This window comes from Pantherophis guttatus, chromosome 3 (assembly GCF_059756535.1).
Source record: "Pantherophis guttatus breed Tessera chromosome 3, ASM5975653v1, whole genome shotgun sequence".
Taxonomy (NCBI): domain Eukaryota; kingdom Metazoa; phylum Chordata; class Lepidosauria; order Squamata; family Colubridae; genus Pantherophis; species Pantherophis guttatus.
The window spans coordinates 167,606,755-167,634,227 of NC_142065.1; the positions used below are offsets into that span (position 1 = coordinate 167,606,755).

The 27,473-nt window shown below is 34.8% G+C and overlaps 1 protein-coding gene across 8 annotated transcripts in view; it reads right to left on the minus strand.

Moving 5' to 3' along the window:
* Positions 1-49: 49 nt before the first annotated feature.
* OSBPL1A (oxysterol binding protein like 1A) overlaps positions 50-27,473 on the minus strand; it is a 56,622-nt gene continuing 29,198 nt past the window's right edge. For 6 of the 8 annotated variants that reach the window (XM_034429616.2, XM_034429617.2, XM_087891340.1 and 3 more), the window contains 13 exons: positions 25,450-25,612; positions 22,523-22,679; positions 12,726-12,801; positions 11,671-11,805; positions 11,157-11,254; positions 10,639-10,821; positions 9,858-9,965; positions 9,528-9,617; positions 9,198-9,324; positions 8,236-8,352; positions 7,766-7,889; positions 6,659-6,749; positions 50-1,332 (listed from right to left, as the gene is read on the minus strand). In XM_034429616.2, coding sequence (XP_034285507.2) covers positions 1,230-1,332; positions 6,659-6,749; positions 7,766-7,889; positions 8,236-8,352; positions 9,198-9,324; positions 9,528-9,617; positions 9,858-9,965; positions 10,639-10,821; positions 11,157-11,254; positions 11,671-11,805; positions 12,726-12,801; positions 22,523-22,679; positions 25,450-25,612 — 1,572 coding nt within the window. In that variant the 3' untranslated portion in view covers positions 50-1,229. Of the gene's footprint in view, positions 1,333-6,658; positions 6,750-7,765; positions 7,890-8,235; positions 8,353-9,197; positions 9,325-9,527; positions 9,618-9,857; positions 9,966-10,638; positions 10,822-11,156; positions 11,255-11,670; positions 11,806-12,725; positions 12,802-22,522; positions 22,680-25,449; positions 25,613-26,138; positions 26,474-27,473 lie in introns of those variants that run through there. The other 2 variants (XM_087891342.1, XM_034429618.3) reach the window with 2 other exon arrangements.

Here is a 27,473-nt window from a genome sequence, read left to right on the forward strand (position 1 = left end):
CAAAGTTTTGTTTGTAATCTACTGAAAGCAAAGAATCAAACGGCACCTCTCACCGGACAGCGAAAGCCTTTATTTATTAGCAATAAAATATTCAGTTAACACTATTTCCAAACTACAGTTAAATTATACAAGAGCAGCAATCTCTCTGAAAATTCTCTACTCCACATTGTACAAATATATAATTTCATAAAAGTTAAAGCACCCCAAACATAGGGGTAAATTTGCTCTGTACAGTAGTCTCTCAACTGCTTTTGAAATGTACACACTTCCTTCTAGGGTTTGCTATGACAGCATAGACCCAGGAACATCTCTCTTCTTTGTAATGTCCCAACTTAATCTCATGTAGTGCAGAACACTTTGTGTGTGAATAAAGACTCTGTGGCCTTTTTCCAGGGTCGAACCACAGCTCCCATCATTCTTGACCACTCAACATCCTACCAGGGCTGAAGTCCCACAATATTCGGACAACCACTAGTCCCATATCATATATTAGTGCACTGCAGGGTTTTGTTTTGTTTTAAATACTTATTTTAGTTCAAATTAAATTTTTAAAGATTTAAATGGCTCTGAATTCCTTAAAGATAGCATGTTAATAAAACTTGAAAGAGAAAATTCAAAACACTGCACTAAATAGGAGAAGATTGCTAAGTGATTTTATGCATTAATCCAATTTTAATTAAGTAGTAGTAGCTTGATGCAGAGAGTAAAAAATAAAGTTACAAATGAATTATCTATGATCCTGTATTTTATTAATTAATGGAATGCTGTCTTCAGGAAGTTGACTAATTCTTCCCCAAAGTGTCATGCTCTTCTCATGCTTTAAGTCATAGAGTATTATAAGTCACGGATGATCATTTGTTACTGGGTTGAGAAGAAATGCCATGTTTTTCATTATATACTACTATAATTATTATTCACCAAAGAGAAAGTCAAAACTCAAAGGCATTTTAAACTGATCTTTAAGTTCACAAATATGAGTAGCAATCTCCCTGTCTCTCCAAAGTACAGCACCAGTGATTATGTGCAAATACATCTCACATTCTAGAGAGAATGCCAAAAAACCCAACGCTCCCTACAATAGCCTTGAGCTACGTTGTGGCAGGACCACCAGAACCGTATTCAATTGCAACCTTTCAAGATTTTAATTTTTTTCTAAGAATATAGGCATAAAAAAAAAACACTGAAAACTGATTTAAGACTTATGTTAGCCTCAGAATTTCCAATGCATTTTAATAAATATCCGGCAAGTTGAAGTAGTTTCTTTCCCAGTAGTTCCCAGAATAAATCCAGTCATGTCCGCCAGTGTGAGGATTAGGACCTTGATGAAACCACCTGAAAGAGAGAAACTGTTTAAGGAAAGGAAACAGGTGTATATTCTTATTTATGAGAAAATTTAAACTGCCATAGGCCCTGAATAAATGGAAAATTCAGTAAATAATTATCTGTTGAAACAAAAGGGAAAATACAAAGGAAAGCTGAGTGACATTTACTTTGAATGAAAATGTGCAAATGAATTAACAATGTACTGTGGTAAAGATAAAAAGCCCTTAGGCTAGTCCTCATTTAGTAACTGCCTTGGATAAGTGATTGGAAATACAACAGTAATAAACTGTAATAAAAAAATCAATTTTCCAACCAAAGCAGGCATTTACAACAAAAGTTTTCGGTGTCAATTTCAGGCACAGCAGAGGCCAGAGGCTTCTAATGAACTAATTCAGTTCACAGAGCTGAGCTTGTTAACTGTGGGTTAGTGCTGTTGTGGGAAGCCTGGACTGCGAAGAAAAGTAGCTCAGGAAAAGATAGCTTGTTTAATGTCTATGGAGATTCTCAACCATCCAGGTCATGGTTGTCCCAAAGGTGCTTTTTTCAAGCGGCAACTGGACTTGTTTTTCTTTGAAGATGTTTGGCTTCTCATTCGAGAAGCTTCTTCAGTTTTGACTGGATGGTGGGGAGGATTTATATTCCTTGCAGACAGCTGGTCATTTGCATTCTTTTAGCGAGTCATTGAGGCCACTTGGAGTGTTTATCTGTGTCTGCAGGGTCACCCGAGTAGTGCAAATGGGTGCGGAGCCTTCTTGGAATGGCTGAAAAAACAAAGTCCAGTTGCCTCTTGAAAAAAAGCACCTTTGGGATAGTTTGTTTAAGCAATCTCTCTGCCTGAGGAAATAATAAACAAACAAACAAAAAATAGGCACAGGACACTGTACCAGAGAATTTAATCTAAATCAGGGGTGAAGTGTAAAATTTGTTACTACCGGTTCTGTGGGCGTGGCTTGCTGGTGGTGGGTAATGGGACTGGGTGGGCGTGGCCAACTTTTTAAAAAAAAAAACTTTTCAAAGCATTTTTTCTAATGCTTTGAAAAGCCTCTGCTGATCAGGCAACTCAGCTGAGATCATCAGAGAGGCTTTTTAAAAAATGTTTTGAAAAGCCTCTGACGATCCCAGCTGAGCCGTGCGATCATCAAAGGCTTTTTTTTACTTTTAAAAGCATTTTTTCATCGGAAGAAGTTGTAGAAAAAATGCTTTTAAAAGTAAAAAAAAAAAAAAAGCCTCTGATGATCGTGCGGCTCAGCTGAGCATTGTGGGGGGGCACTAGGGTTTTTGCTACCGGCTCTCCAAACCACCTGCCGCCATTGCTACCGGATCAGGTGATCTGGTCCGAACCGGGAGCATTTCACCCCTGATCTAAATGAAACAATCTTTGCAGAGTATCTCAGTCTCATGTTCACTTGATCACCGCTTTGCTTAATAACTGAGTGGTAGGAACCAATGGAAATCACTAAATGAGGACTACTTGTATTTTATCAACTGGTAGGAAGCACGGGAAGGAGGATATTTTGGCAAAAAGTCTGTTGTGGAAGAAACTTTCCCTTGGGAGTGCTGGTTTTACTTTTCCTTCTTATCCACACACTTACCCAAAGAGCTGGTAGGGCCAGAAAAATGGTCAGCTCTGAGGCTGGAAGAGAGCTGGAAGCGGCCTGAAAAAGCCCATCTCTTACTTTGGTCCCCATTGAATTGTGGCAGATACGGGACCAACTAGTGAATTTTAAGCTAGTGATTCAGTGGAAACCAAAGAAGTGAGTTTCTTCTCACATTGTGAGAACAGAATCTGGTTTCAATAAAAAATGCATCCATTATTAAATAGAGAACCTGATAGGACAACAAAGATAATCCTCGGAAGAAATAGTAGAAGGACTAGTCCATCAGCAAAGAAAAATATTCACAATAATATCAGCGGAATGGGAAACAAATGAATTTGATAAAAGGAACTTTATTCATACTTATGGCATCACTTGTAATTTTTAGGCATTGCAAATAATTTTAAATCTTCAATGCAAATCCAAACATGTCAGCGTAGTAACAAAAATAATATTACAAGAGTCTGGGCCACTGACTGACTTTTAGAAAAAGCAAAACATAATACACTGAATTTAAGAAAGTATTAATAAATAGCTAAGAGTACAGCCTGTCGAGAAATTCATGCCAACTTTTTTAATATAGCAACTTTTTTTAAAATATGAAGGCAGAACGGCACATAAAGCTAATAAATTGAAATTATGTTCTGACATGGAAATAAGCAGAAAAACATACAGAGGCAAAAAAAATATATTCAAGAGTGTTTATAATAAAGTGCTAATTTATAAATTAGTCTACCTCATATACTAGAAAATAAAAAGCCATGCATTCAGCAACTATTCAAATCCTCCCTTGAGGCTTCTGAAAGAGAAATTTAGATTCCTACCTTATTTCCTGATAAGCCTATTTAAACTTTCAGGATCAAAAGCTGATCTGCACATGTGCTATACACTTCTTGGTGCCAGGGGAACTGAAGCACCAATGTCGACAACCACTGTGGTGGTTGTAACGTGCTGCTTCAGCAAGCATATTTTCCATTTGCAAGCCAAAGACCATTTGCTCCAAGCAGCAGCACTGCATGTAACATACCCAGCATATTATGGACTGAAAGAAAGGACTAATATTCCAGGCTATTTCCAATATCTCTGTATAATAGATATGCTCTGCAGCATTATGAAGAATTAAGAAATACCCTAAAAAACACCTTTTAGAAGTCACAACAATACACTTCAGAATAATGAATAACATGCATTTATTTACTTATTAAATATATTTATATGGCCACCTAATTCATACCCAGTGGCTCTAAAGTTTGGAGTTTATTTAATGCAAAGAAGTAAAGTTTGTATGAATATACATATTAAAGAGTAAGTGTGCACTGGAATAAGGAGGGCTTTTGGAAACCTTAAAATGATATGGCCATTAAATTTGTTTGCACATGAGGGCATGAATCTTGATTGCCGTCTTCCAGCCCACTTTCTTTAGAATGCTTGGCCCTTTGCTGGAGATGACATGAGAAACCCACAGCACAATCAAGTAGTCATGTTTTTGTGGAAATCAACAATGAATCATTGTTTTAGTCGCCCCCTGATTCATTGTAATGACGATAAACTTGTGTCCAAGCCTGAATTATATCATGCACTACTAAGAGTAGCACAAAGGCCACATTTTTGAAAATCGTGATGAATGCTTCTCTTCATCAAAGTAAAAACCTAAGAGCATCTTCCACTATAAAGGAAACTAATTCCAAAAGAAATGTTGAATGCTAAGCATGGCACTGAAATGCTTAAAAAAAAGCATCTTTGCCATATGATGTTACTTTCAGTTGTTTTGCAGTTAAAACTATTAATCCTGGCCAGGATTATCCTGATTCATCAGCACTGTCTTCAAGCAGTTAAAAGGCTGCTGAAAGGATTGAAGGAAAAACAATATCACTTCCAAGTCCAAATTGAAGCCGCTTCAAAAATGGAGCATAAGAAAGTATTTGAAAAAAAATGAATTTGGTTCTTTGGTTCCCTTTAAATATACTATTTTTTCTTATTTTATATGGATCAATATATTTCACATATGGGGGTTTACAAGATCACTCTATGACTTTATCCTTGTAACATCTCTGCAGAAAGAGATTTAAGTTTCTGATTTTAAACATTATGTGATCCTCCTAGATTTTTGGAGAAGATTCAGATACTGTTTTGCAACTCTTTCTATTCCCTATTGCACACAGGAAACACTAAGAGCTATCAATCTGGTAACCCTAAACCTGATCTGAATAAAAATGCAACCTGATTGAAATATTTTATAATCTACTTTATCCAAAGCAGCAATATTAGAGCAAAGGCATGAGCAAATGGTAATTGCATAATTATGAATTTTTAAAAGAAATCGTAAACTGTCAATATTGTGAAAAATGTAGATAATCCTTGCTTAAAGATTACCTCATTCAGCAACTGCTTGAAGTTGCAACAGTGATGAAAAGACAATTTTATGACCAATGGTCACATTTATGTCCCTTGCTGCATCCTCAGTCAAGTGATCACCATTACAGTCACTGTGATTGATCTGTTGCTTTTCTACCTCTCCTTGCGGTGGAGGGACTGGACAGGAAGGTATTACAAGAGAGTAAGCAGGCACACAATAGGGAATGCACTGGGTGGTTTGTATAGCTTGCTAGTGCCTGCCGACTCTACCACATTCCTTTCTATGTGTATTGTTTGTCTGCTTGTAATCTCTTCCTTTCCAATGAATGCTAATGCAAACGTTAATTCTCTTCTTGCTAATTATCCCAGTGCAGGGAGTGGTTAGGGGGCATACAAAAGCCAAAGCCAAAAGTATGAAACTAACTAATCTTGTAAATTTCGAATCAGTATTGCTGGGGTGAGTATTCAAAGGGCAGGGTAATGGAGGAAAGGAAAGCATGGTCTGGTCACTTAATATCCCACTTAGTGATTGTTTCACTTAACAATAGGACTGCTGATCCTAACTGTGGTTGCTCAATTTGGACTACTGAATTGGAGTACAGATGCTTAAATATAATGTTTAAATATAAAGTGTGATACAGAGATTCAGAAGTGCCCCTTCCAAATACATCATGGACTGAATGCAGAATAAGATAAGTTTCCCAACAGAAAGCTCTTAAAGTGGTAGCCAAATTTGTTATTTTAAGCAGTACATTATGTAAGCAGATAGTCTTGTTACCCCCATAACCACAAATCAATTATAAATTAAAATCCAAATTTTAATTTGTATGATTGTGTACAATTACATAATCACACCAACTGTCCGAACTTAATCTTATTTAATGGACTTCGCAATTAAATAAGAGTGATTTTCTGTTAAATGGCAATGAAATTCAAACTTTTCTCCACTGAATCTGAAATCCATTAACCTGAGTTCCAATAAATTTAGGTTTTCCAATATTTTCATAAGTTCTTGAGTAATTTCACTAATAAGTGATTGCGTACTGCTAACCAAAAATCATTTTTCCCCCCTGAAAAATGAGAAGGTAATGCCAACTCCAAACCTTTCGAAAGCTTTATATGAAGCAAGAGTTTCATCAAGAAGCTCTGAATCAAAGGAACACAACATTGACCAGTTATTGTTGTACAATGTTTAAGATACCACAAGAAGGTGAGTATTGCCACTTTTTAGAACAATAATTCCAAGAGCACAGCACCTCTCAAGCAATAAATCTCTCAATGGTAATGTTAAAAAATGGTAATATTAAGCAAATTTAGGCAAGGGGTTAAGTTCAAAGCAATTTTGTCCATTATCTTATCATGAACATAATTTTCTGTTTGCTAACCTTGTGTTCCAGTCTTCCTCTGATTTAGACCTGTTTTTACGAGCAGCTCTTTGTTTTTCTTCAAGCCTTTTCTTTTCTTCACTGGCTACATCTACCAAAAGTTTTTTAAAAAAGGAGGAGGGGGGAGGGAACAGGATGTATCAAATTATAATCTATTAAAATAATACTTGAGTGGTAGTAATGTATAAATTTAGTAATAATGATAATTTATAAATATTTTTTCATTAGTATAATTTATATAAGATTTCTGTGTATTTTCACAAACTTTATTAAGTAGCTGATTATTCAACAATAAATTAACCCTTTTATCTTCCATGCTCCAAATAAATGAGTTGGCTAATTTACAATATTTCGTATGTACTTCTCCTCTTCTCTTTTCAAGATTAAACCTTTTCCTTTATACATTTACAATATTTTGTACAATATGCATATTTATTTATATAAAAACAATAACTTTAACACCATTGTTACAATAAAATCAAACAATCCCCTTTTTTAAAAAAAACAAACTGTTTTTCTGTTTTCATGAGAAAGGCAAGCTAGAGCAATGTTTCTCAAACTTAGCATATTGCCTCAAAAGTTGAACTCATCTTAAAATTGCAAAGTTTGAGAAATACTGAGCTAAATTTCCCCAAGACAGGCAACACTATCATTTATATAGAATAAAAACAGACAAACAAGCTGCCTTATTGATTCTGGCCTGGAGAGATCCAATGCAAATATTCTTAAACAAGGTTTCAGGTATTTCCTAAACTAGACATAGGGCTATTGCAAATTCTTTGCAGGAATTTGTAATAAGCATTTTTTTTAAAAAAACAGAGCAGTTGTGTCTTTCCTGGTTTATGCAGTTACTTCAGAAGTTGCTTCCAGCTTCCTCTGTCAAATGCATGTATTGGAAACAGCTAGGAACAGCTGTGTGAATTCAAAAAGATGTGGCTGTTTTGAAAAGAAGAGCCTTGTGTTCCAAAGCACAATCTTATTGCACTACTTTTTTATTCACTAACGTATGCATCAACAAGTTGTTCTGTAAAACATGATTGCCACAATAGACTTAAATATTTCAACATTCTTATGTCAAGAAACTTTAAACCCAGACTATTGAGTTACCTATTTCACCATTTTCCATAGCTCTTACATCTGGCCTTAGCCTGCAGTCAGTTTTAGGAATAACACTTTCCATTTCCTGATCCAATTCATTCAACATCATAGCAAAAGTAGTAAAGTTGTACATCTAAAAATAAAATAAATGGCTGTAGAATGTTCCATTTATAAAGAAATATTAGTTGTTAATGTATTTGCAGCCTCTAAAGAAAGTATCCACTGCACCCATTAAATAAACTAATTATGTTTAGGTAAAGCGTTCATCCCCCCCCACACCCACACTTTCTTCACTGTGTAATTTCTGACAGCAAGACTGACAAAAATGTAGACCATTGTTTCTCAACCATGGCAACTTAAGTTGTTTGGACTTTATCTTCCAAAATTCCCTAGTCAGCTTGCTATATAAATTATATTAAACTTAGAAATTGGCCAAGGTTGAAAAGGATGTATACCATTGAATTCAAGGCTCCTCTCACCTGTGTCGAGTTTGAAGGCCTTGGAGCTATTTTCCACAACAACACACTTCCAGGGATCACACATATACTTTCACATTCTGGCAAGGGCATCTCATCCGGCTCATCAGAATTGCCTGTCTACAATGTAGTGTGAAAACCAGCACATTACACCCAGAAATAACATTTTAGTGCAGCTCTGTAAACATAATGCAGCTCTATATACAACTGTATAAAAATGTAAAGGTTTCCTGTGTCCAGTTGTGTCCGATTCTAAGGATTGGTGCTCAGCTCAGTTTCCTAGCTGAGGAAACTAGCATTGTCTGGTGGGATCGGAAGTTGGCAAATTGAATGTTTTCGGCCTCCGGAGGGCCTGCGGGTGGAGTGAGGAAGGCTGTTTTCACCCTCCCCAGACTCCTAGAAAGGCTCTGGAGGCTAGGGACAGCAAAAAACAGGCCTTTCGGTCCCACCGGAAGTTGGTAAATGGGCAGTTTCTGGCCTCCAGAGGGCCTCCGGGGGTGGGGGGTGGGGAAGGCTGTTTTCGCCCTCCCCAGATTCATAGAAAGGCTCTGGAGACTGGGGAGAGAGAAAAATGGGCCTTCCCCACCACCTCCCTAAGGTCCTCTGGAGGCAGGAAACAGCCTGTTTCCCTACTTCTGGTGGGCCCAGAAGGCCCGAAAATCAGCTGGCCGGCATGCGCATGCATGCCGGAGCTGAGCTTACATGTCCACTGATATGGCTATGCATGCCACCTGTGGCACACGTGCCATTGGTTCGCCATCATGGGCCTATACTGTGTGATAGTCATCGGAATCCCAGAAAAGAAAACTTTTAACATATTTGGACCTTTTTGAGAAAGTATGGAGTTTATGAAATAATTTTCAAAATCATGCATATCTTCCAACAGATAGTTCTGAATAGAATACTTATTATTTCAATATTTAAAGAGAAATTACTATTTCTATTCTATTTTTTAGTATTAATACCTGTTTATTGTTTTTCTTCTCTTCTGTGTTTTTCTTGTCATTCTTTTTGTAAGCTTCAAATGTAGTAAGATCGACACTGTACAAACACTCAGTCCATTTTCCGTAGAGTGCACAAAGTTTCTTTTTGCTGTCAAACCCCACCAAAACAATTAATTTTAGAAACATTAGAGTGTTTTGGATTAGCTAGGTTCCTATTTTGTATCAAAGTTACACAAAGCAGAAGCTACAGAATGTTCTCAATACTGTATTTGAACCACATTATCAAACAATGTACACTCCTGAAATATTTATTTCTCCCCACATATTTTAGTAATACATGGTTTTATTTACCTTTTATCTTGAATATGGCCTTCAACTTTGTGTAGTTCTTTTCCAAAAAGGCCACAGGGCTTGAAGTTTAGCATGCATTTTTCACCAGTTCTATGAAAGAAATATGAAACCTTTTAGTGTACTACTAATAGGACTTTAAAAAATAAAGAAAAAAGACCCCTACTCTCATGTTCAGCATGGATATTGGTTTTCTAATCTACTAGTGGCTACTATTTCCTTACAGTGACCTTTACTTGTTATTTATTGTTGCCTTGCAATTAAAGTAGTTGTTCTATTAATGTTTAATGTGAAGCAAATTTAAGCAAACCAAAGAGTAAATTTCCAACTTACTTGTGATTGGTTATTTCCACATTTCCATATTGCTCAATCCAAAGTTTGCCCACAATAATATTATGTACACAGCATGTAGGATTCGTCCATGTATATGCCTCATTGTGTCTGAAAAGGAAAATAATAAAACCAATTAAGATTCATACAAGGCTTTTAAAATGACCATACAACCTTAAAAAGTACACAAATCAAGATATTAATTTATTCTTTCCCATTAGCAATATAACAGCAAATGTGATACTATCAATCACACACAAATGTTTGCTTTATGTTTCCCATAGCACAGATAACCCAGGAAAAAAAGATCTACTGATAGGTTGATTGATTGATTGATTGATTGATTGATTGATTATTTATTTATTTATTTATTTATTCATTTATTCATTCATTTATTTATTTTGTCAAACATGTACAAGATAGCAGGTATGAATATGAACACGGACATGAACGAGAGAAATTAATACAAATAAATGGGGACAGTAGGACAGGGACGGTAGGCACGCTGGTTTTCTTAATATAATAATATGAATTCCTAAAAACATGGCAATTTCAGAATAGTTCAATTATTTTCAAGCTAAGAACATTACTCTATGTAGTTTCCTGCTTGTCAAATATAAATTAGGTAAATTTACTATAAGTCACATAAAAAGTGATTTTAATAAAACAGTCACATATACTTTACTATTATTTGTGTTCACACAATGGATTAAATTCCATTCATTCTATGTCTGTATTGCTTGCAATTTCTAATCTAGTTCAAGATTAATATTGACCAACTTACTCAAGAAGCTTTAGAGTTATTATTCCCTTTGGTTCTGCTTCAACACTCTTTCCCCAAAACTTGAGTTTAGGATAAATGGAACCATGAAATATGAAGTCATTATTCACTCCTTCAGCATAAAAAGCACTAATTGGTGGGTGATGACTAACTTGTTCTGAGATGAGTCTGAATCCAAGATCCTCTCTATGCAGTAAAATAAAGTGATAATTAGAAATACTTATCTACAAAATGGGGTAAAACACAAACATTTCCATATCAAATTTTATTACACAAAAATAATTTTTTAAATTATTACTGGAATATTTGAGGGCAAGCTATGTTTTCTTAATATACCAACATTACTGAACTACACAGAAAAGACATGAAAGATAATTCTCAAATGAAGACTTTAACTAATCCAGCTATTAAGTAGAGAGTCAATACTTTTAACACTGCATAAACCACAGGGGACTAATTTTGTCTTTCCATTTCATGCCCAAGAAAGAATACCTGGAACGGTTTGATAGTGCATTTATTACCTAACAAGTTCATATGTCTCTCCAAGTAATGGATTGAATGGCTTTCCTGTACGTTCCCACTGAGAGGCTACAGCTGAGACAGCAAAAGCAGCTACACACTGTTGAAAAAACAATTTTTTATGTTATTTCTTTTGACTTTCACTAGAAAAATCTTACTTAATCAGCAGCTTTTGAAGCATTAATTCTCATTAAGTCAAATCAGTCTCATTTGACTCATGCTCAGCTTCTAATGACTATATAGACAGACACATTCTGGTTCTCTTCTCATATGAAAAAGGTAGTGAAAAACATTTAAAATATTAAAAAGAGTGATTAAATTATCACCATTAGTTTTTAAGAAGTTAAACAAACCTGCTTAAAGTTAAATTGCAGGTTGGATATTCAGTAGCTTCACTTTTATAATATCACTGTAAAGATCTCATATTTTATTTCTTCAAATAGCCTTCACTTAAATTCATAAGATTTTCTAGAAATAAACAACCCCATTATTTCCCAACTCTTGAGACAGAAGTACCTTCATTCTTTCAGCTGGGTCAGAAAGCAAGCTGGCTTTATGAATTAAGTATGTATGCTCCATGTATTCTGTCAGTCGCTGTAGGAAACTCAGGGGCTCATTAAAAATTACTGGCATAGTGATCTTGGACAGCTCCTAGAAGAAATTTAAAAGCAATATTACAAAGTGTATGCAAATGTTTATTTATATGTCTGAATAGTTTTGGTTTACCATAAAAACAAAGTTAGACAAAAGAAGTAAACATGAACCTAGATATAAATTTATACTACTAATTTAAGGAACAGCTAATATGGCTTGATGAGTATCATATTGAAGTAAAAAAAAAAGAATTGTATATCCATACTGAATCTGAAGATTGTGATTCTGGACCACTGTACTCTCAATCTGGCCTCTTTCACAGAGTTGTTGGAATGATAAAATGGATAAGCAAGAGAAGAACTACACATAGCATGAAGGCAAGATAATATATACACTATATTGTAAAACCCAAGTTACACAAGAATAGAAAGATCAAGTCTTATTAGTCTTCGCTTTACAGTGTCTAACAACTATATGAACAAATATTTAGGGCTCTTCAATATGCATTAATGCAGAGTCAATATTGACTAGGTGACTTCACTTGTGAAGTAAAGTACCTAATTAATAGGCACTATATACATTTAAAAATCCAAAATATTCTTCTATTAACATACATGTAGGATATGCAAAATGGGAAAAAGTGTACAATTGACTGTAATCTCACTCCATCTTTGCAGGAAAATGCTACAATGCCTAGTGGGTATATTAACTTTCTGAATAATTTTTCTCTCCTTAGATCTCTTTATGCTGCCAATTAGTTTTCCTAAGTGTGCTGAAAATAAAACACTGCAAATTTTATAAATGAGTAAATAAATGGACAACAAATATTTGACTATGTGGTGGAATGGGCTAGAAGCACTCTTTAATGCATTCTATAGGGATAAAAAACCCCATAATAATTTATTTCAGAAATGAAACCATAAACAATACAAATTTATAATTAAAATAAGGCTCTGTTAAAAATCATATTTACCTACCATTCCAATGCACTTTCTTAAGATACTCCAAATACTGAAGTCATTTCTTGAAAACATTGGAGAGGGCAAGCTTGTCCTAGATTGGAGCGGAGGCAGGATAGCTATTTAATATGCTACCACGTTAATTACACAGAATATACTTTATACTATTTAAAATAAATCCTGAACACAGGCCTATGTACCTTAGCACTAGAAGCCAGGTTTTAACAACTCCTTTTCTTCCACACCTACTCACTCATGAGGAATAAATTCTCAAACCAGAGCTATGCATCCTATTATAAAACTTCCAACTGCTTTGTGTAAAGCAAAAACACACCTTTGGTTTTGAGACAAGTGCGGATAACGGATTTGATGTGAGCCTTGTCATATATTGGATCATTGGAGATTCCTTCATCTTCCTTATGTGCATATCAATTCTCAGAATTCTCAGTCTCTTGTGCTAGCTAGAATTCTAGAAGCTGGTTTACACTATGGGAAGTGGTTCAAATTTAATTACTTGCTTATAATGATTTCTATCCCACTCAGCTCCTAGGAGTCCAGATTGTTTTAGACATAAAAAGTATTCTAAAAACTTGTAAGTTACAGATGCCAACGTATTTTTTGTACTATTGGGGCCTCCCATGAATGAGTGAGCATGTAGTTAAATAACTTAACCTTTTGGCTCCCCATGCCCCAAATTTGGGAATTTTGGGTAGATTATTAAGGGCTTAAACTAAATGCTTTAAAAAGTCTGAGCTTCTTCAAAGTACTAAAACAGTTCCTCACCCCACCCAATTTTGGAATTCAGCCTCTGACATAGTGTGCAAAGCTTTATGGAACACTCCAAAACAAGAAAACAGCCCACTCCTGAAGTAAAACTGAGGATCACAGAGACCTAACTGAGCTTAATGTTGGTTTCCCCAATGTGGTTATAATTTACTGAATTGTAGGATTGGGAAACTGTGTTAAATTCTTTGCAATCAAATCCTTTCAGTGGTATTTATTCACAGATAACATTATTATTAACAGTCAATAATAAGAACTGAATTCTATTATCAGAAAAACTAATTAGCTAGGGAACACTCACTGCTGGGCAAAAATAGTTCTGGATAGCCATCCCTGCCTCCCAATTTGAGAGGACTACATATACACATAATGTTTTTTCCATACATGTAAGTTTATAAAATCTCCAAAACTAATCTGAAATTGTACAAAAAACAAGGACACTCATGGTCACTGTTCAATTGTTTCTTGCAAGAGTCACTCCAGAATACAGATGAGCTTTGCAGCATAACTCATCATGCCCCTGCAAGATAACTGTGACTTTCCCCAGTTATAGCTTGAAGCAGAGAAGCCCAGAAAACTAGTTTCATGGAGCCCATAATGGTCAGAAAAAATGAACATGCATATTGTGCAGAATGTAAAAGTTCTTTATGCCTCCAACTCATCTTTAGAGAAGCTTCCTCTTTACTTGTTTGTTCTGACTGACCTGGAGCCAAATGTCTTCAACTTTTTGCAAATCAGGAAACACTGTTTTTTCCATCACTAGAACATCAAAAACCCATCACCATACTAATAAAGATTAGTTTTTAATCAGGGATATCGTTGTGTACTCCTATGTTCAAATGCTTCGTTCATTCTTTAGAGAGATAGAACCGCTATGAAACTACCATTCCAAGTGAAATTTATTTAATTTATATGCTGCCCATCTCACCGATAGGGTAACTCGAGGTGGATTACAGAACATAAAAAGATAAATAGAAAAGCAATTAAAAATTTAAAACTATGCATATTAAAATTTTAAAACAATGCAATTGAAGCAGAAAAGAATTTGGCCATAAGCCCTTATGATACAGAAGAATAAATTTGCAGAAATAATCTTCAAAACACATTAAATTCCAAAATCACAGGATCATAGAGTTGGAAGGGACCTTAGTTTTCTAGTCCAACCTTCTGCCAAGGAACAAACACTGAATGTCAAGTAAAACAAATTAAAAAAGCAATATTCCATAAGCCAAGCATTCAGAGTATATTAAAACAGAAGATAATTTTGAGGAGCATGTAGTTTTATTACTATGTATGAAGAAATATCTCTAAAGGATAATTTATTCTATTTTTTAGCTATTTGACTTGAGGAATTGTATATACTATATTAATTAAGGTCACATAAATGAATTGCCTCCATATAATTCAACTGATGTTTTGTGCTTTGGCATATCACAGGAGAAATGTACTGTTACTCTGAGTAATCAAACAATTTTCAGTCCCAGCCATTGTGGAGACATATCAAACTAGCTCGATGCCTACTTTAAACCAACTATTGTCTAAGTCCCAATTAGTCCAAATCTTGGAAGTGACCACATTTTTACACACATTATTTAAACTCCAGAATGGCATGCAAACAGTCAAATCTTCCACCTCAAATAAGTCAGGAGGGAAGAGAGAGATTTTCTATCTTCTGTTTTAGAACTTCCACACTTATCTAAAACAGAACTGTAATGTTCTGTCCCCCAAATTTTCAATTTTTTGCCAAACCCTCCAGTGATATTTTTCTACACTTCTCAGCTGGGGCTAAGGAAAGCTTCAGAAAAATAGTAACCTTTTATTCCCCTTGCTCCTTCAATTGCTTTTCTGTCTCTTGTAGGGTCCAGCAGAAAACCTCCTTAATCCCACTGACCCACTCCTAATATTTTTACAAAAAGTAATTCCCAAGACTTCCTCCTTCAGCTCAATATAATTCAGCTATCTCCAACCCTCAGCGAACGTTCTCCTTTGGTTGGCTTTTGTTCAATTACTAAAATGACCCTACTCACATTTTACTAGCAACACTACTGAGGAATCACAACAAACAACAGTTTACCCTGTCACCTGTATCCTAGATGAGCACTAGGATCATTCTCAAACTACTCTTAACTCTATTCATTTCCTGCCTGCATGCTTCATTGCAGATGATGCATGTTCAAATTTTCATGATATCATGTTTTGCACTGAGTAGCATAGGAGAAGCCAAGATGCCAGAAGGAAAAAGCAAATGTGATGGAAAATGAAGGAATAAGATGTTAGTTCCTGCAACCTTTGATTAGCAAAACTGTTAGACTGCATTAGACTGAATAAATAAAGAAAGAAACAAGATCATTCCAAAAGTGAAGACAGAATTGATCAGTGAATGGTCACTTTTAAGATTGCATACAAATATAGAAATACTTTTTGGCATAATTTAATCACGGGTTCCTAGGCATTATCATTCAAAAGAAAAAAAAAGTTTTTTTATATTATATACCACACAAACTACATGTTCAAGGCAGTCTCTTGTTATATCTATGTAATTTGTGTCCAATCAAACTTTGAGAATTTGACAGACGCTGAAAAACCTTTGTGATGTTTAGCCCTTGAAAAACATAAACAGCTCCAGGCTATATAGGTAGATGTCATAAAACCTATATTTAAACTGTGGAGTATCTTCTTATGAAAATTTCTTCCCCTTCTATTTAGAGATTCTACCTTGAAAAAGTCCATTAGCTAATTTACAAATACTATATCTGTGAAAAAAAGCAGTGGTCCTTTCACAGGATAGACCTGCATCCAGTAAACATTTTGATCTACTTGAAGACAGACAGGAAGTCCCTTTTATAGGACAAGTCCTTGATCCAGGGTATCTGAAAGAAAATTCACAAGTGAGAGAAATGTTCTCCATTTCAGAAATAAGCTGTATGAAGATCATCAGAAAGAAAATTCCTTGCATTTATCTCTCATTTCTAGGATCAGGTTTTTAATGTTCCTTATTATGTGAGGTATAGTACAGTACTTTACAGTTGGATCTTTTTTTCTTCATTTCACTATTAGAATGCACGAGAAGATATGAAAGGAGCAAAATATTAACAAAATAAATTATTTATAATTTTTTAGCTGATAAAACACTTTATTTTATATTACTTGCTTATATCTGACTAGTACCAAAACAAATTTTGAACTAAAGGTAATTTGCTAAAACAGAAATTGTGCATTTAAGGTGGCAGAAAATGAAATGTTTTAACTTTTAATGTGTGTTTTAATGTTTTTAACCTTATAGTTGTTTTATACTGCTATTTATGACATTGTAGGCTGCCCAGATTTGCTTGATAGTGAGGTGGATGGTATATAAATTTAATAAATAAATAAATAAATAAATAAATAAATAAACAAACAAACAAACAAACAAACAAATAAATAAATAAAATTAAAATAAAATAAAATATAAGCTTATGGCTTTAATTTCAGGATACATTTTTTTCACGATTAGTTTAGAGAAGACAAACTACCAGAAAACTATGTCTGCTTATAAATATAAAGTAAAATAAAATAAAATAAACAGCAGTGTATCAGCCATAAATTCAAGATCTGGTTTTAGGCAAATCTCTCCCCCCCTTTATATAATCACATTTGAGTGTTATTCCCATAAAAAATGGGCCTCATATTTTGATAGTAAAGGGCCACCTTCAATGTTTGGAAGGAGTTCAGAGCCACGGAGGGTAGGCATTGGGTGTGGGACTGTAATGCTGCAAATGGCTAGAAACCATTTTTTGTTTTCATAGCTTTGGGGGAAGTTGTAGAGTTGTGTACTTGCTTTCTTAAACTATTTTAAGATCATTTCATGGCTTACACTAAAGTTTTCATGCACTTTCTGTTTCAAAATGGCAGTGACCCATATCATCAGGCCACTGGGGTCAAAGGGGATCCTGGTGTAACATAAAAAGGGACTTATGAGATATTTTGGGATGAAAGGTTCTTTAATATGGAAAACAGAACTATGGTTTTTTCATTATTACTGAACAGAATCTACTACAAAATGTTGTAATATAGAGTTTTCAAACAAGTTGGTACCTGGTTATTTTTTTCAGGATATTCGATTTCATCCCTTTTATTTTTCTTCTTCAACTATCAGAATTTGTGGCCATTGTTTAGTTGCTTTTTTTCCCTTTTCTGCCAACTTTGGAAATCTTCATTTCTTCCGTTTGACTCATGCTCTTCGGGTCTCAATGTTAATGCTACTCAGAGAATAAACTTCTTAGTGAATAGACATGCCAAAAAGGCAAACTTCTGTTCTGGATCAAAATTAGGAATTTCGAATGAAAATTCCCTTTGAAAATAGTGAAGTTGGTAAGACAATGTTTCCCATCAAGTGGAAAGTATTGGTTTTGTTCCTCAGGGGAGACATTAGATGCAGAGCAGTAGCCATCAATGTTGGTCATAGTTTTAGTTTTGCAAATATTCCTGGTATTCTTAGCTTCTTCAACCATGTACTGTCAATATTATATGCAGTATATACAGAAACATAGAACATGAAAAATATCTCAATAGTTTAGTAATAATCCAAGATTATATCAGTGACCCAGGAGGGTAAAAAAAGCACAGCAAAGCAAATAAATCCTTCTTATGTGAATTTAATTTTAGCTCCACCATTGGTCATATCCAAATCCATCTCTATCAGATATACACAGACAATACTTTCAGGATGTCTTTTGCCTAATTGTGGTTTGTATGGCTATCTAACTCTGCTCAAAATAAATGATGGTTTAATTCTTGGTTGCATAGGCTTGCAAATCCTGATCTGCTTTACCATGGCTTGAAATGTTTGAACCTAGAATTCTATCTTGATTTATCCTCCCCATCTCTTGCTTAGCTACAAAAGTACTCAGCAAGTGCAGCTTTAAAAAACTGAAAACTTTGTGATCCTATTTCTTCTTGTTTCTTCTTCAGTATGAGATTATTAAATCTCTCTCTCCCACTATATCAATTTTTATAGAAGGCAAACTAGTGATGCAGACAATTACACAGATAAACATGTAAAATACAAACTCCCATAAAAGCATGTCCACAAAAAAAAAATATCCTCAAAAATATGCAAGCAAACACATGCTACAAGCAAGTATTCTCTCTACATATCTGTCTGTCTGTCTGTCTCTCTGCCTGCCTATCTATTTATCGAGAGATACACAGATACACACAAATGTATAGAAAAGGCTTATTCTACCACTCAACCCCCAACAAAAAAATCCAAAGCCAAAACAATCTGTACTTTACCTCCCAAAATGCATCCCCCCCCCCCCAGCTCCTCAGTCTCTAACTTATTCAAAGGTTAAATTGGCTTTTCCAGCTTTGGGGTGTTTGGATGCCAATGGAACAAATGGTAGGAAGCTTTTGAAAACCATTAGATTTGTTTGGTTTGTTCAGCAATCTGACTTGCTCAGCAAATCCTTCATGACAAATCCTGATTTAGAATGATATCCATTAAAAGTGATTTTTTGCATTTTTTCCATTTCATGTTGCTCTACACTCAGACCAATCAGGACCAAGCTTTTCACTCTGATTTTTGTCTTAATCTAGGTACTTTTGAAGGCTAATTCTGTCTTGTCTTCTAAACAGAATAGCTTGCTTCCCTGTTCATTTCACTCCACAAACGTTTTACTGCTTTGGCCCAAATGTGAAGAAACCAACTTTATAGTTATAGTGCTAAGTTTTCTGACAGAGCCTAAATTCCTGTCAATGGCTGAGCTTCAAGATGCACTCTTCCCCACCTCAAATTCTTCCCTTGAAATAATGTTGAAGAGAAAATGTGTCAATTCATCTGGTGTATGGTGGAGGTTCCCACAGAAAGTGCTGTAATCAAAGAAGAGGAAGGCAGAAAGAACCTTATCCATTCTACCATTAATTTCTGGTCTCACTGACAAATAGCACTCCTTCACAGCAGATAAATAAATAAACCAACTATTGATACCATCAACAAAGCACTTGTGGACAAAGAAAGTGTGCATGGGAACAGTAAAAATCCAACTGTCTATTCTTAGGGAGTTCCTGGAGCAGTCCAGATTCAAATTTGGATGCTTGAGATAGTAACTGGCCTAAAATCACTCAATTTAATAAATTTCACAGAGTTGTTCAGACAACAGAGTAGGTGGTAAATATTTGATCTCTTATCAAATATAAATGTGACAGCTAGTTTTTACACAATCTGTAAGGAGAACCATTTTTTTTAATCCAATATAACATAAATATGCACTGATAATCGTATTAATATTGTATATAGTTTAGCTAGTTTGTTGTACTGGTTAAGGTCCTGGCTTAGAAACCACAGAGACTGGGAGTTCAAGTCCTGCCTTGGGCAAGAAAGCTGGCTGGGTGACTTTGGGCCAGTGACTTTGTCTCAGCCTAACTCACCTCATAGAGTTGCTGTGGGGAAAAGGAAGAAGGAGTATTATGTTTGCTGCCTTTATTATAAATTAATAAAGGTAGGATAAAAAATCTGAAAAAGACACATTTGATTATTTGAGAAGCTCATACTTAATGTGTTCCTTGGCTTACACATTCAGTAATTTTGAAGTAATATTATCCAATATGGCTTTCCAGTTTTCTTTTGCAATTATTTTTAAAGAAGTGTTTTAAAAAGTTTTACAGTATCTTTTTTTCTAAGTGGAATCATATACTTCTGTCACTAGAAGTTTCAATTTATAGGATCAGTGTCCATAGTCAGTGCCCCTGTCTACTATGGGCTGGTGCCAATAGAACAGATTTTGAGGGTGCATAAAAATTGTCTTCCCTAACCAAAAATGTCACAATAGCTTGTACCCTAAGGTTGCGTTCAGATCTCTCTTTTGTATGGAACATAAACAATACTACAGTTGTTGTCATAATAGGTATTTATTACTTTCACCGAAAATATGTTTAGAATTAAAACAAAGTAGCTGTACGTGTGCAATAACACATCTTGCTTGTATCCAAATACACAATTATAAATACCCCACTCCTATGATAAAACGTTCACATATTTATGCTACAAATGCAGTGTAATTAGATGACAAGACAAGCAACCCGTATAAAAATCCCAAGATAAATAGGAACACTGAACAGCTTTATCTCCTTGGGGAAGTTTTCTGCAAAGCAAAATTTAGACTTGTTTTCCCACAGAGGCATGACAATTGACATCAATATGTATGCAGACATATGCCAGATAGAGAGATCAAATACTGCAAATATAGTTTGGAAGAGGGCATTCACCAATAATTGAAATGCATACATGCGGTTCAATTTTACTTCTCAAGAAATATCCTAGCTCAGTGTTTTCAAAATGCTACTCCAAGTCCATAAAAAGCCAGTAATAATCTTTAATTGTTGATAAATGCAGAAGAAAAAAAAGGGAAAGAAGGAAAAAATGGGGACAAAATTAGAGATGTGAAAATGTAATGATCCAAAAGCATAATGAGAGACATCTGTAGTGGAAAGTAAAGAAACCTCAGAGGAATAGGAAACAAGAGCCTGGAGGCTCCAATCACCTCTTGTTTACAATTTTGGCAATGGCATTTTACAATGTTTTATGGACACTTGCCAAATTACGACTTGTTTCTAATGCTTAAAACAACATTGAAATTACCACTGCTTGTTTGCGCAGAAAAAGTAGCCAACTGTCTTAAGAAATTTAAAAAGATAAAGGTAAATGTTTCCCTTGCACATATGTGCTAGTCATTCCCGACTCTAGGGGGCGGTGCTTATCTCCATTTCAAAGCCAAAGAGCCAGCGCTGTCTGAAGATATCTCCGTCATCATGTGGCTGGCATGACTAAATGCCAAAGGCGCATAGAACACTGTTACCTTCCCACTAAAGATGGTCCCTATTTTTCTACTTGAAATTTTTATGTGCTAGGTTGGCAGAAGCTGGGACAAGTAACGGGAGCTCATCCTGTTATGCGGCACTAGGGGTTTAAACCGCTGAACTGCCAACCTTTTGATCTACAAGCTCAGCGTCTTAGCCACTGAGCCACTACATCCCTTTTATAAGAAAGTTAATAATTATTTATTTAGCATATTGCAGGTCAGAGAACGCAGGCATTTTAGGAATATCATTGGAATGATACAGGATATTATAATACAGGAAATTAAGGATACTACTATCCAGTGATAATTAAGTGAGGTAAGAAAAATTCCTCACTTCATCACCATTTCAACTTGCTTCTCCCCCTAGCTCTATTCAAGATCATTAGTGAAGGAATCATAGTTTTCATTTGTCTTTCTTTATAACTATACTGTCCTCTGAACAGAATACATTACTGAGGCCAGCCATAATAAATATTCAGTTGTTAATAGATATGAGATATAAGGTTAACTTGCTTAGATACGTCCTATTTTATTATATAAGAAAAAAAATCACTATAAAAAGCAGAATAACAAATGACAAGGAGAGATTCCTTTTAACTATATGCAAATTGGAAGGGAAAAAGTACATGTATTAAGTTCTCTCTATAGTGAAACCTGAGAAATTAAGTATCTGTTACATGTAACCGAGGAACTATTGTTCTTTGTTACAGATAAAAAGAACAGACGATGGAGCAATATCTGAATGCAACTCTTCTACCCACTTTTTTTTGCTCTTAATGGGTTTTTTTTAAAACATATATTGAAATTATAAATTAGCTCTAATTGGTATAAACAGATGGAGGAGATCAAGTAACTGGAAACTAAAAAAAGCAGCAGTGACACATTAAAAAAACATGAAGAAATAAATAAGAGACAGTATTGATTTTAATAAGGCTAATTTAAATGAATTATAAACGTGCATTGTTAAGAATTCCTCTATTTAGTTTGCATTATGATCAAGTCATAATATTGTTCATTTAATTTCCCCCCCCAATATTTATCAAAAAGAATAGTGTCCCTGTTAAGGTGCAGCTGTTATTGTTGTTCTCTGTTCTCCAGAGAAGAGGCAGCAGTATCCCCAATTATCTGTATTAGATGAGCTTTTGTCAGCACAGCAATAGAGGCTACCTCTCAGGACACTAGGCAAAACCATACCTGTGTTTTTTTATGCCATTTGATAGAGTCTCTCGGTTTTTATTTGCTTTTTCTTCAGACATGTTAGCTGTTATGGTGTCACTAGAGTTCTCGCTGTCTTCCAATGAGAAGCTAGTCACGGTTTCAAATCCAGTAAATGATTTTTCAGATTCTGAATCTACAAGATAGACAAGTGTCAATTTATTAAGCTTCAGGGTTAATCTTTCACAGACAAATTAACAGAATCTTCATATACAGCACTGGAATTGAATAGCCTATCAATGTGATACGGATGGCAGCATTTGACCGGTCAAAGCAGCACGACTGGAAGTTGTATAACATGTGATGGTCAAACTGTTCAGCATTAAGGATTATCACTTGAGGTTGCAGGTGAGTAGTTATAGTCATGTCACAGAAACACAGTTTTAAAGGTTATTAAAAGGCTAAATCTAGGCTATTGTGACCAATCCCTACCCAACACAAGGATCCAAATTAATGCCAAAATCCATATTACAATATTCCCAAAAGGTGGCAATTCAGCTTCTAGTTGACAATACCTACCCAATACAATACAAGTTATTACCGTACTTTTCTTGAGAAATGATTCCATTGTCTAATTGCCCTTGGTACAGTTGTCTAATCCAAGAATAGAGAACCATTCTGGGCTTTTCTTTATTTCTCAATCATAAAATTATAGAATGTGTAAGTGAGACAGGTTCTTATAAATGATCAAGTCCAGTCCTTTGCCAACTGTAAGAATTTACAAAACTATCTCTGATAGGGAGTCATCCAGCTCCCATTTTTCCAAGGAAGAGAACTTCTACCAGAACAGAAACTCAGCTGGCCACAGGAAATATTTGGAAGTGGTTATTTACATTAAGGGAAATCACTGAAAAGGTGCTCAAATTTTGCACTTGCCATATTCATTGAATCTGCAAATTCTTACACATACATTGTAAGTATGCATTAGGCTGCAGAAAACATTAATTTTGTGCCATGTTGCAACTGTGTCAACTTCTCTTAGAGAATTATTAAAATCCGTAATTTGACCAAAGCTTCCTAAAATTTTACACAGAACTGTGCCTACCATGAATTGGGGACAATGCTTCTTTTAATGCACTGCATTGGTCTTTCTAACTCTGCCTCCTGCTACTTTCTCATGTTCTGCTGGTAATCAATAGTACTTCTAAATCTTTCTTATTTATAATACCATTAACATATTGACAAAATTTTTACAGATTCCTCTAGAGAAATGTGCAACATTCTACATGTGCAACATTCTACATTTTGCGGTCATGCTAAAGCAACACAAAGTGGTCTTAGGGCAGTGTTTGTTCTCTTTCTTGGTTGCTCCCTTAATCGCTGCCCTTAATTAGGGTTACAAGTTATTGTGGCAGCCATTTGTATTAACTATATCCCCTTTTATGGTTATGGTTGTTGTATCTACAATATACAGTGTAAGGACTGCAACAACCACTATGTAGGACAAACAGGCAGAAGATTGGCAGAACACATTCACAAACACCAAATAGCAGTCAGAAGACATGATGAAAATTCATTAATTTCACAACATATAGACAGATTTAACCATAGTTTCAATTGGCAAAATCAAATGTGACCAAATAGACCAAGCCAAGTTCAAAAATGCCAGGGAATTTCTAGAAGTCTGGGACTCTGACAAATCAGCCATCAATAGACACATAGACATTAACAATATCTAAGGACTATGCAAAAGAGACAATCAACCAGCCCAAAAGGGAACAGAAAGACCAAGCACCTCTCCACCAGCAATCAGCACTCAGATCAGCATAGTTTAACTCCAAGGTTAACATCAGACCAACAATCAAGTAAACAATACCCCAATCAAGAAATTGCCAAAGAAGCCAACAGCAAACAGCCCAAAAAATCTCTAAGACCACCCTCACTCATACTGACTGGCAAGCCACTTGAATGTAAATTGACAGCAAACAGCACCCCTTACTACCAGTAGCAATGATGATGTTACCTAGTATGGGTAATGAAACATTGTATAAAAACAAGCAAGCTTAGAGAGGATCAAGGACCCCTCAACTACAGTTATCAAATCAGTTATTTGGACCAGGTATAAACTACTGGTATATAGAATGGATTTTTATTTAATTAAATATAGTTAGTGAAACTATTCTTCAATCATCTATTTAACAATGCCCTCCCTTTTGTTACATTACAAAGCCACAACTTAAAAATAGCTTTTTGGAAATCTCTATGGGAATATACCAAGGTTTTCCAGGTTTCATATTGACCTAGACTATTTCATATTGCCATGTGTTTGTTCTTAAGTGTGAATTACTTGCAAAGTACTCTTTTAAACATAATTTAACAAACTCTTAGCATATTAAATCTAAAAAACACTTCTTTCAAATCTAACCAGAAAATCAGATTCTTTCATTCAAAAATTCATGAAGGTTAACATAATCAGTGTTTTCATTCCTTGTTCTCAAATACACGTTTTCCCCATAGAACAAAATGGTGCCTAAAAGGACATCGTAAATAGCCACCAAAATGATGACAAGCAAAGAATAAGCCAAAATATGCCTGCCTGAAGAGGCAAGATATTTGGTTTTTTTCCAAAAGCATAGAGCAATAGCAAGAGCAACATTTGAACCTGATAAATGATTCTGTTAGAGTTAAACTGATACATTTTAGTAATTTAATCTAATAACTATGTGCAACATGTTGTAACCTGTTTTAATAAATTCAGCGCCATTTCTTAATTTGGTACCTGAGCTGGTACTTACCATACTTAACTTTTGAACCTCACTCATAAATTTCTTTTTCATTAAATTCTTAATTTGCATTCAATAAATTGAATGAGGATTACAGATTATATACTTGTGTGTATCCATTATTAACATCTAAATATCTACCAATCATAAATACATTGGTGCAATATATTTTGACACACTTACCAGATATAGCATCATAGAACTGTTCCTCACTAAGGATGCTAATGGGAGGTGACCCTTTGACTAGCGATTGCTCTAATTCATGGTGTTCAGTGGCTAGTGTTTCTAGAGCTTCAGATAAGATCTTATTTTTCTCTTGCTCATGCTCCAGTTTCAGATTCCTTACCTATAAGTAGAAACACATATGAATAAAATTTCATCACTCCCAGGAATGTGAGACTAAAAGATATTTCAAGAATAGGCTCCAGTTTACAAGCAAACCATGTCAACAAGCTTTCAGAAAGCAAATTAAAAGGTAATGAGGTATATTATGCAGTTGCTTTATGATTTTGTCACACTGTATCATTTCAGAACATTATAAAATAGAAATGTTTTAAAAAAAGACTTCACTGACAACTAAATTTAAAGCAGAATGAAAAGTAATTCATATTTGCATGGTTTAATTATACAGTTATTAAGAGCTCTATGTATTCACTACCATAGTGAATTAATATCTGCCTCCCTCTGCCCAAACATTTATCCAATGCTTTCATAAAGCAGACATTTTGCACATTATCGATCTGTAAAACAAGCATACCCGCACTGGTTTTCTAGTTTACAAACATAATTGTAAGCAATTGTTATTGGCCTTGAGTGAGTAACTCAATTCTAAATAATCTTTTCATCACTCTGAACTTGGGTCACAATTTTACCTGAAGATCAATTTCATAGAATAGGCCAAACTACTGAATAGGCCTAACTTAGAATATACTATCCACAGGAAAAATTTCCTGCCATTTAATATGGATACTAAGCTTATGGCTATCTTCACACTTCATGGCAAAGTCATTTTCAAATAACCATCAAATAAATGGTATTATCATTGAATATCATCCTATATTCAGTTGTCTAGTTTTTACTGACTCAAACCATATTATGCTAATATTGTAAATGAGCGTTATTACCTGGCAGTTAATTTCCAAGCTCTATTCAGAATGTTGGTACTGATTTTTAAAACTGTCAAAAGGAAGCTTCCAGTATGTGTGACCTGTAGGGAAACCTTATTTTCAAATTCTTTTATTCGCAGACCTAAAATAGCATTTTCCAAATGTAGGACCTTTTCTGTTGTGGGGCTTTCTACTTCTGGAATTCCACAAGATCCACTTCTTTAGTGGTGTGGACAGTATGGATTTACACGGTTTCTACAGATTTTAATAACACAAGAACAGTTTTATTCATAATAAAAACTTAAACAAGCTTTATGTCCGGCTTGCTTAAGAAGCAAAAGCCCTTGCCTTTGTTTATATAAATTAGCCTCAAGGCAGCTAATTATACAAAACATTTTTTGTAACATTCTACCAAGCTATTCATTAAAAACTCAGAAAAATCTAGGGACAACCTAGCTTGGTGTCTAAATTTTAACAACTAAATGCATATTGCTGGAAAATAGTTATTTCAAAATTAAAATGCCTTCACAGAAAAGACCCTTTCCCTGTAGCCATTCATATTATGAAAACCATAATGAGAAACTGGAAGAATGAAAAGGAATTGAAACTCAACTGTTGCTAGTGAAGGAATTCAGAGTTACTAGTCTTGAGTAAGACTAGGAGAAGTTTGCTCATAGTTCTTGGGTAGTATTAGTTACAGTTTTTTAGTTTTTCTTTTCGCAGGCTATTATATATGATGGCAAAAGTCAACAGCTCTGAGCTTATAGAAAGGATTCAACTAGCACTTCATAACAGCTTCATTCATTCTCCAAACTATGATTTGCAGAATAGTGAATGAACACTGTGTTTGCATACTCCTTTTTTATTTTGTCCTCTTCCATATACCCAGTGTATTCCATTTTCTAAATTAACCGACATACAATTCACCATCAATAAAAACTATTTTTTAAAAAAGAAGAACCTACAGTACTAAATATCCAATAAAATTCTGACAAATAAGAACCTACAGTGGCAAATATTCAATATATTTAAAGAAAAAACTTCAGATTTCTTATTTAGATATATTAGATATTTAGCACAACAAATTTAAATATTCCAAAA